We start from the raw sequence: 9,169 nt of genomic DNA, 5'->3' as shown, positions 1-9,169 counted from the left end.
TGCTTCTCTTGCTGTGTCCTTCGCGGTCTGGTGACGTGCTCTCTCAGAAGGAGACTACAGGCTGCTAACACGATGCACGTACTTAAAGCCCCTCTTACTGCCTATTGCCCTGACAAGCACAGACCAGCACCAGGCCTCTGGAGCGCGCCGGGATGTGCTGGAGGCGGGAAAACTGGCGGCACTGCCGCTGTCCGTGAGCCCAGAGCTCCAAGCCTCCGGGAGCTGGGCACCTCCGCAGCTCCTAACTAGCCCCACACTAGCTGATTTAGTCCAGACAAATGGTCTAAGCCACGTTAACGCAGACCAGAGACTGCCCCGATCCCCGCCCTCGGGCATTCTCCTCACAGCTCTCAGCCTGGCGCCTGCGCGCGGAACCGCCTCACCGCACCCCGCCCCTGCCCTCCGCCCCGGTTCCCGGCAAGGGCCGGCAGCAGCGAGCGAGCTGGGAGGGCGCGGCCGGCCGGGAGCAGCGGAGGGCGGGCGTACATCAGCTGACCGCGCCAAGTGACGGCCCCGGCCGCACGGCGGCTGCGCCGAGAGGCTTGGTCTGGGCGCCGGAGCTAAGATGGCGGCCTCCAGCGCCCGGCTCTGAGGGAGTTAGAGAGGGAGAGCGGCTGCTGCCTGGCCAGCTGGAGGAGGGCTCGGGCTCCGCTCACTGGCTCTTCAGCCTTGTCGCCGGCATCGGCGGGAAGTGCAGCGCTGGTGGGGGCGGCTCCGGGCAGCGCAGGCTCCCCGGACAGGTAAATCCCGGTGGCGGCCCCCGCCTCCTGCCACAGCCCCAGGCGGGGCCGTTCGGCACCGAGGCGCGGCTTGAAGCCGTGCGGGCGGGGGTTCCCCGACGGCTGGATGTGAGGGAGCGGAGCAGGGCTGGAATAACGCTCGGTACTGCCTGGAGACGGATGCTTTGGCCGACAAAGCCCCCTAACTCCTTGCCCCAGCCATGGAGGGCGGGCATCGGGGGGCCACTGGGGCCTGAGGCGACGAGCAAGCGTCCCCTGCGGGCCTGAGCTCCGAGTGTGGGACCTCTTTTCTTACAAGCCACTTTCCTGCCCTTCTCTTCTTGTACCTCACAGCAGAGGAGAGGCTGGGCTTGTCTCTAGCCTCAGCCTGCCTGGTGCTTTCCTGCAGCTGATGCCGCTTTTGTAGCCACGGGGCAGAGCTGCTCCTCTTCTCTGGAGGAGCTCTAGCGTGTCCATTAACAAAACGCTCGTATGCTTGCCTCTTGGCATCAGGTCAAAACATATCCATCGTGAGATGCTTTGGGAAATAATTTATAAGGAGTAGGAGAGATGAGGAGGCTTGCTCTCAGAGAGATTTTGTTTATTTTTTGAGTGGTAATGGGATGACTAAAGGGCATGAGCAGAACTAAATGCATCTTAGAAAAGCTACCCTTAATGTGCTCATTTTTCTAACGGCTTTTTTTTTTTTTTAATCTCTCCCATGGATGCTTTTCAGTTGGTTTTTGTTTTCTGAAAGTCAGAACAAGGAGGCATGCTTGGTGCTTTCCTGTCTGCGATGGGCTGCCGGCAGTCTGGGATAGACTTTGCTGTCAGATAGTGTGGAGCTTGCACCTTGGTAGCTGCATTTATACCAAGGGCCAGGCTCTGGGCCGCACAAAGCCTTGTCTTAGTGTGTCAGTTTTGGGGTGGAGGGCTTTTGGATGTTGTCAGCTTGGTGCTCTCAAACTGAGGGAACATTTGAGTAGACTGCTTGGGGGGAAGCACAAACATAGAAGTTTATTTGGAGCGTTCCTGTTAATGCACTTACTCTCTGCTCTGTAGCTGCCTTTGAAGCTAATGTCATCTGAAATGTGTTTTCCCTTTCACAAGTACAGTCTGTGGTGAGGAGTTTGAGAAGTTGAAGTTGAGTAGAGAGCTGCACTGTTTCCTGTTACTTAGAACTAATTAAATAATAGTATTTTCCAGAAAGTATTCCTTGTTTTACAATTTAAGTTCTTTGAAGATGAAGCCTTGATAATTAGAAAATTGCCTGGATGGACTACTTGCTTGTAGTGAGATACAAAAAAAAGGAGGAACACTGTTGGAGGGCCTGCTTGGTGACTCACATTTCATCTTTGAATTGAGTTAGGAAGACTCAATTCAATCTTCCTTTTCAGTCTTCCACAGCTTAATTCAAAATAACAGGACCAGTAGTACAGATGTAAAACCTCTGTTTGGCTCTAGCCCAATGCAGTCTGTAAATACACATCTTGGTCTAATTGCTGCCTTCTATGGTTACCCAGAAATGTCTGACTCCTCATTACTGCTGATGTTTTTTCCCACATGCAACAAGTTTCTAAGTGTGTGGACAGTCGGAGGTGAGTATGTCCCTGTGTAGCATAAGCTTTCCAGGAACTCTACCATGTATTTCAGCCTTACTGGAATAAATTTCTGAAGATCTATTTCATATGTATTGCTTGCTTTCCTGAGTGTCATGTGGTGGTTTTCATAATTTCCAAACATTCATTTGTCTTGAGGCACTGAATCACACTGTTTCCAGATTTTAGGCAGTGTGCTGGGGATTGCTCTTAAGATCCAGATATGTGTTCCAGACTGAGCAGGCTATTTTTCTTATTACTTGTGTTTGAAGCTCAGTAAGTAAAGCTTACTGACTTAATAATTTTTCAGCTGGCATTCAGCTATATCTTGAAGTGCTAACTTTCAACTGTTTAACCTCTCAATTTGCTTCCAAAAACCTCTTTTCATGCCAAAACCCAAATTAACAATTCTACTTCCTCACTAATAAAACTGAAATTGGAACAACATTCTGAGGAAATGTGACAAGCTGGCTAAACTATGTCTGTAAGGAGAGCTTTTCTCCCTCCTCCCATTAGTGAGTAAACCCTCTTATGCTCATACCTGTCTCGCTGGTGGATCATACTGGTTTATTGATACAGCAGAATGCAAATGTAGATGGCAAATAAACAGAATTTTCCACTTTTGTCTTTATCTTCTGTACTGGCCCTCAAAGGAGGCTAGACACTGATGTCACCATTTCTGGTAGTGGTAAGGTTGAAATTCTCACCCTGTTTGTATCCTGGACTACTGAAAGTGGCAATCCTGCTATCTCTGAGGCAGGCTACACTGATCCTCTTCTAAGGATCTGGTGGGTCTTGCCCCTTTCCCTTGCAAAAAGGGCTGTAAGTTCCTGTGCAAAAGAGTTCTTGGTCTGTTTCCACCACTAACTAGGCTATAGCACTTTAAGAACAGAATGCTGTTCAGGGCAGAGCAAAAAGTTCAGTGTTAACTCTTCCAGTTAGCACACAGCAATGAAAGAGGCAGAGGAAACCTGGACAGCTGAAACATTTCAGTGCAGAAAAACTAATTTAAATAGTGCCTTTAAAGCTGCAGATGATCAGATGTCTGGAAATCAGGCTTCAGACCTTTAAGCTAAAATGGGGGTGTGAAGAACCACAGATTAACAGAATCTTGCTTTGGTTTTCTTTCAGTGCTTTGCTCTTGTTTCTTTCCATTTGGTCCCTGTTTTTATCCTCTTCATATGTCTTCTCTCTCAGAAAAGTGACCCTTGAGCTTGATGTGAGTATCTATTCCTGTGTAGTATAGATTTTCCAGGAACTTTAACTTGTGTGTTAGCATTGCTGGAATAAAGTTTTAGAAAGAAATCTCAGTTTATCAGCATTTGTCTTCACTCCCTCCCTCCCCTTTGCCCTGAAATTTCAGTTTCTTATCAGCACTTCTCTTCCTCCTCACCTCAGTGGAACAGAATCATAGTCCTGTGTGGGGCTCTGAAGTTCTACCTGAGCACTTGAGGTTAAACATGCACTTCAGTATACAGCTTTGTGATAGTAGAGGAGTAATATGATCAGGAGTAAAGTCAATCTGAGTTCTGCACTAAACTTTGAATCTGTCTCCAAACTTCTGGCTTTGGGTTTGATTACAGCTATGCCTGTTGCTTTGATGCTTGCAAGGTCACAGCTTAGCTTCTAACTCTATGTAAAGTGTTAGTTTGAGACTGACTTGTCTCTGCTTCCTGAAATAGATTCTGTTTTTCCAGATGGCAATTTTATCTGAAGAATGTGAAATCCTGGAAAAGTGGGAAGTGTATGCAGGTTGAGTGCAGCCTGTGTAATGTACCTGTCCATGTAGGTTCCATCTGAAGCAGAGAGAGTCCTGACAGCAGGTCAGGTCCTTTAGGTGCTGCTGTTTCTGGTATGTGCAGCACACACAAAAGTGGTTTGGTTTCAATTCTTTCCTCAAAGGCTGTTTTACTGCTTCTTACAGTACTACGAGAATGAAATAGGAAAGTGTTTCTGTGCTTCTGCCTTGTGAGAAAGCTAATTAAATTGTCCAGGTATTGGGGGGAGTGCTTTAGTTAGACTCTCAACCAAAGCTGCAAGTCAAGGACTATGTTTTCCCTGCAGGAGCTTGATGATGTGACTCGACTTTGCAGTGTGCTCTCTCTATCAACCAGATGGAACATGTTTATAAACAGTTCTTTTCAATGAGTCCTTGCCTCTGCTCTCGTAGAAATAGAACTGAACTAGGTGTTTCTCCAGTATTAACCTTTGAGAGCATTATGCAATATCTAATGGCTGTACCACACTATGCTCGAAAGAACCTTTGGAGTTGTGATTTTCTGTAGCGTGTCCCCCAGGACACTAAGATGATCATTAAAATCAGGGTCTTACTGTCGTGGATGCTTTTATGGGCGAACTGAAGAATAACTCCCAAGTTTGTGTCAAGGCAGTCAGCCTTCTAAAGGAGTCTTACATACAGGAGAAGGTGGTAAAGGTGACAATGTGATCTTACCTGGGGAAGTTCCTAAGAGAGATGGCTTAGCAGGTCCCTGTAGCTTACACTGGCAAAAAGACTGAACTATATTCCTAACAAAAGCTGATGGGAAGTCAAGGGTTGTACTATCTCAGGCACTAAAATGGGAGTGTATCCCACTGTAGGTAGTATGGTAAGAGTGATGCCACACTGATTTTGCAGCAGGGACTGAAGGGAACTTGTTCCGAAATGTCTTTGCCTTTGGCATGAACTATTTTGTTTTCATCTTACTCTTACGATAGAACTACAGGCAACAGGAAAATGATTGCTGGTCTTCAACGTCACAGCTGGGAACACTATGCTATTGTTAGCCTGTTCTCTGTTGAAATGCAGGCACACGTGTACAAGAATGAATTGTTACTAGATTTTGGCACATGCTGCCTCTATGCTGGCCTCCTGAGTGGGAGAGACAGCTACAGTCACTGTCCTGAAGCTCAGTGCGTAAAGCAGGGAAGCTTGATGGCTTCAGTAGTTTAATGCAAACAAAGAAGCAGCCTAGTGTATTTGTCACTTGCACTGCGTGTGGGCATTCCATGAATCAGTGTCCTGAAGGCAGTTAGCTGCTGGTGTTGAAACTGGTGGGAGCCACTGCTAGTTCACAAAGCAGTGTTTCTCAGCGTTGTATTAAGACTACATGTGTGCACGGTGGTGGTTAGGTCTGGGAGACTCAGTAGAGTTTGTCAGAGGACTCTGGTGTTGGCTGAACTGGAATTAGAGGTAAATAAGTCTTACACCATACACGGTGGAGCTTGTCTTGTAATAAGTCTTTTCTTTTTACTAATACGTTAGTCAATGTCAAGAAAATTATTTAAAGGAGGTCTGAAGACTGAGTTTGTGGCTCTTAGTTTTGTGGTTTAGAGTTATCTTCAAAATCAATCAGAGCTGAAATGTGCCATTATGCAGTAAATCTGTGTAGTTTGGACAAACAATGTACTGTTTTGATGCTTATCCACATAGTTTTTAAACCAGGCAAAATGGAGAACTTCAGGAATAATGCTGTTAAATATCTTATCTTGTGAAGCTTCCCTTCCAAAGACTGGATTTAGGGAATTTAACTGGCAACAACTCAAAGGGGTATTAACTCTGAAGACCTGACTCCAAGTTTGAGTCACTGAAATGTATAAATGCTGCTTTTGTTTTTTTCCAGAGGCAGTACCACAAGTTCTCTGCAGTAGGTGGTGGTGATTGTGCTGGTGCTTCACCTGAGGGAATGAATTCTTAAGCTCATTGCAGCTGACTGTCCATTCTTCATTTTCATGACTACGTAACTGTTAAGTCTTTGCTCAGAAAGAAAATAGCCTGAAGTTGTACAGGAAAGAAATTAGCCATGAGTTGATGTTACAGGTCATCCATCTCTAAATGAGAAACCTTCCTTTACCAAATCATAGAGAGCTAGCTGAGTGTAAAAAGGGAACTGGGGTTGTCTGAATTCAGCTGGATCCTGACTGGGGCTGGATTACTTCAGCATTGCTTCAGGCGAGCTACTAATGTGAATTCTTGCAGAAGAGCTTCTTAAGTGTGTGATATTTTGGGGATGCCACATTTAAGGTTGTGAAACTGAGAGCAGTAAGTGATCAAGAGCAGGGAAGCCTGTTTTGGCACATTAAAAAAGGAAAATAACACTCTAGCAGTAAACTGAGAGTGACAGTTCCACTCTTGCCAGTTAGGGAATGTCCACTGAAATGCCTTGTGTGTAGTAACAGCAAAGGGAAATAAAAGTGAGTCCCAAGTCCTCAACATGGTTGTTTTCAACCATGGAAGGTAGCCTTCAGTGTTCAGAAGCACTCCTGAGATCTTGGCAGTTCCTAAAGCTGTGATCTAGTCCAGCAGCTGTGAGTAAGTTTGACTGAATTCCTGCAGTTTAGGGAATAAGTATTCATGTGTGACTTCAGTGGTGGGATTGCTTAAACTTTTACAACACAGGGTACTCACTTAGCTCCTTAATCACAGTGCTTGGCTAATAAGTAAGTTTCTTAACTGCAAATTCCATTTCAGACTGGAAAAATAAGCTGTTCTAGCTATCCAGACTCCACCCTGCTGCTTTGTTTGGGGAGTTTGTTTTTGTTTGGTTTGGTTGGGAGTTTTGTTTGGGGGTTTTTTTAATTGTTGGTTGGCTTTGTGGGTTTTGTTTGCTTTTGCTTTTGGTTTTCTGAAATGGCAATTGATGTGGCTTAGCTGGAGGGCAGCAGGGCACTCATCATTTTCATCCTATAAAATCCTCAGGAGTTAAGTGTTATGGCAGTGGTGTAAAATACACTTGGATGCACATGTGCAAAGGTGCAGCAGCAGGTGTGTGACTTGCGATATATGTAGCAAATAGTGGGGCACAAATTACTGCCATCTGGTACTGCTAAAGAGCAGTGTGTAACAAAATTAGTGAGGAAACAAATTGTTCAACTCCATGTGTAACTTAGTCTGTGTATTGTTTGGTAAACATAAGTATCCCTGATTTTGTGTGTCACTGACAAAAGCAGAGACTTGAGTGTTTAAAAACAAAACCTTTTTTTGTCTTGAAGCATATTGATGATTAGTAAGCTTTGGTTTTAAATTAAAATCATGACTACTAACAGGATGGCTTTTCTGTTTTCAGGTCTTGGCACAGAATGAATATAATTAGAGAAAACAGAGATCTTGCTTGTTTCTACACAACAAAACATTCATGGAGGGGAAAGTAAGTAGTTTAAAGTTTGGAGGTTTTATGTTTTGTGACATTTTTCCTCTCCATTGTGTGATTTAATGACAGTTCCTGTGTTGAGAGATGAAAATTGCACTAAAGTCTCCTACTACTCAGCCTTTAATGTATCTTCACTAGAGTCAGTCTGGGTTTTAAAGTTGTGCTTTAGCCTCAGAACAGCTTCTTGGAGGAGTAGTGGCTCCTGTACTGTAATAGATGAGGGTCACTAGTCCACACAGACTTAAGTTGTGTAATAGATTATCTGTTAAACTGCTCAGCAAGATTGTTTGAAGACTTCTGTTGCTAGAAATACACTTTATCGCTGGTGGGAATTCTGGATCAAAAAAAGACTTTCCAGTGATGCTTCTGTCTGCAGAAGCTGAAGGAACTTCCATTGAAACTGTTGAACTGTTATAGCTGGTCTCTGCTGTTCTGTGTTTAGAGTCAGCAGCTGTGCATATTTCTCAAAGCTTCCCAGGACTTTGGTTGGTGTCCTTGCTCACTGTCCCTTCTTACACACATAGTAGCACTGTGGAACTAGCATTTTTCCTTTCTGCCTAAACAAACTGAGCAAAGAGGGCATGTTGTCTGCTCCCCAGGAGCATGAGTGCTGCCTCTTTGTAATGATCATACTGAGAGGTGATGTCTGAATCTGTTTTTTTTGACCGATAAGTTGAAACTGCCTTCTTTTTTTGGTTGTTTGCTGATTGATAGGAAGAATTAATCAAGTATGTAAGATTAGGAAGGGAAGGAGGATGGGATTGCAAGGAATGGTAGCCACAGATCTTTCTCAGATGTGCTCTGAAGAACCATGAAGATTGCTTCAGCGTCTAATCAAAGAGCTTCCTGCCTTTTTGTCAGCAAAAGTTAAAGTCCTAGGTAGTTCAGAGTCCACAGTGGACTGAGCAACTGCCTGAGGGTAAAAGCTTCTGTCTACCAAGACAGGTTCGTGGTTCACTTGAAGTAAATAGTTCAGTTTTAGGGTTCTGGCTGATGAGTGAATTGAGTCTCACCTGAGTTAAGATCCTGATGTTTGATTTTGTGTCTTCAAGGCTTAGTTATAACTGCTCTAATACATATTTAGAGGTGAAGTTTTGGGCAAGAGATATTTAGGAAATGTAGGAAGTGACTTGAGTCTCCCCTGTGCAACAAGACTTGGTCTCCTGAGTTTGTCTAGGGAGAGGCAATGCAGGACATGCTAGCTCAGCACATCTGCTGTTCTGCCTCATGTTCCTTGTCAGATAGCATATTAGGAATGCTGGATGATAAATGTACTTCCAGATATTGAGATGCTGGCTGGAATGTGAGAAAAGGAAGGAGCTCTGCTATTTGGAAGCTGTGTTTTTAACTGTGATGGTGGCAGATTCTTATTTTGCCACAAGACCTAAAGTGAAGAAGTGCTTCAAGACTTGTGAGAAGTTCTTCAGAGCAGCATAAACATACCTTATTTGTAAATCCTATAAAAGGCAGAATACCCACCCAAACTGTGCAACAAGAGCATAGGGAGCAGTTGGCTTGTTGAAAGGATTTTATTATGATCCAAGAACTGGACTGCTTTGTGGCAGGCTTAATATAGTAGAATTATTGCACCAGCTTGTTTGAATAATAATGGGAAATGGTAGGGGAGGAGATTGATATCCTTGGCCTTGCTATTATGAGAGAAGACAACGTGAGGGAGCAGCCCTGAGTGTATCTGAAGCCTATG

At 44.6% G+C, this 9,169-nt stretch overlaps 1 protein-coding gene across 1 annotated transcript in view; it reads left to right on the top strand.

Moving 5' to 3' along the window:
* Positions 1 to 4,083: 4,083 nt before the first annotated feature.
* The window catches only part of DNAJC13 (DnaJ heat shock protein family (Hsp40) member C13), a 48,778-nt gene continuing 43,692 nt past the window's right edge, over positions 4,084 to 9,169 (top strand). Inside the window, exons 1-2 of the mRNA XM_054160927.1 lie at positions 4,084 to 4,102; positions 7,381 to 7,461. Of these exons, the coding sequence (XP_054016902.1) occupies positions 4,089 to 4,102; positions 7,381 to 7,461 (95 nt within the window). The 5' untranslated portion in view covers positions 4,084 to 4,088. The remainder of the gene's footprint in view (positions 4,103 to 7,380; positions 7,462 to 9,169) is intronic.

Source organism: Dryobates pubescens, chromosome 4 (genome assembly GCF_014839835.1).
Source record: "Dryobates pubescens isolate bDryPub1 chromosome 4, bDryPub1.pri, whole genome shotgun sequence".
Lineage (NCBI taxonomy): Eukaryota > Metazoa > Chordata > Aves > Piciformes > Picidae > Dryobates > Dryobates pubescens.
The sequence above is the reverse complement of the archived record's forward strand: the minus strand, read 5'-3'. Positions and strand labels throughout refer to the sequence as shown.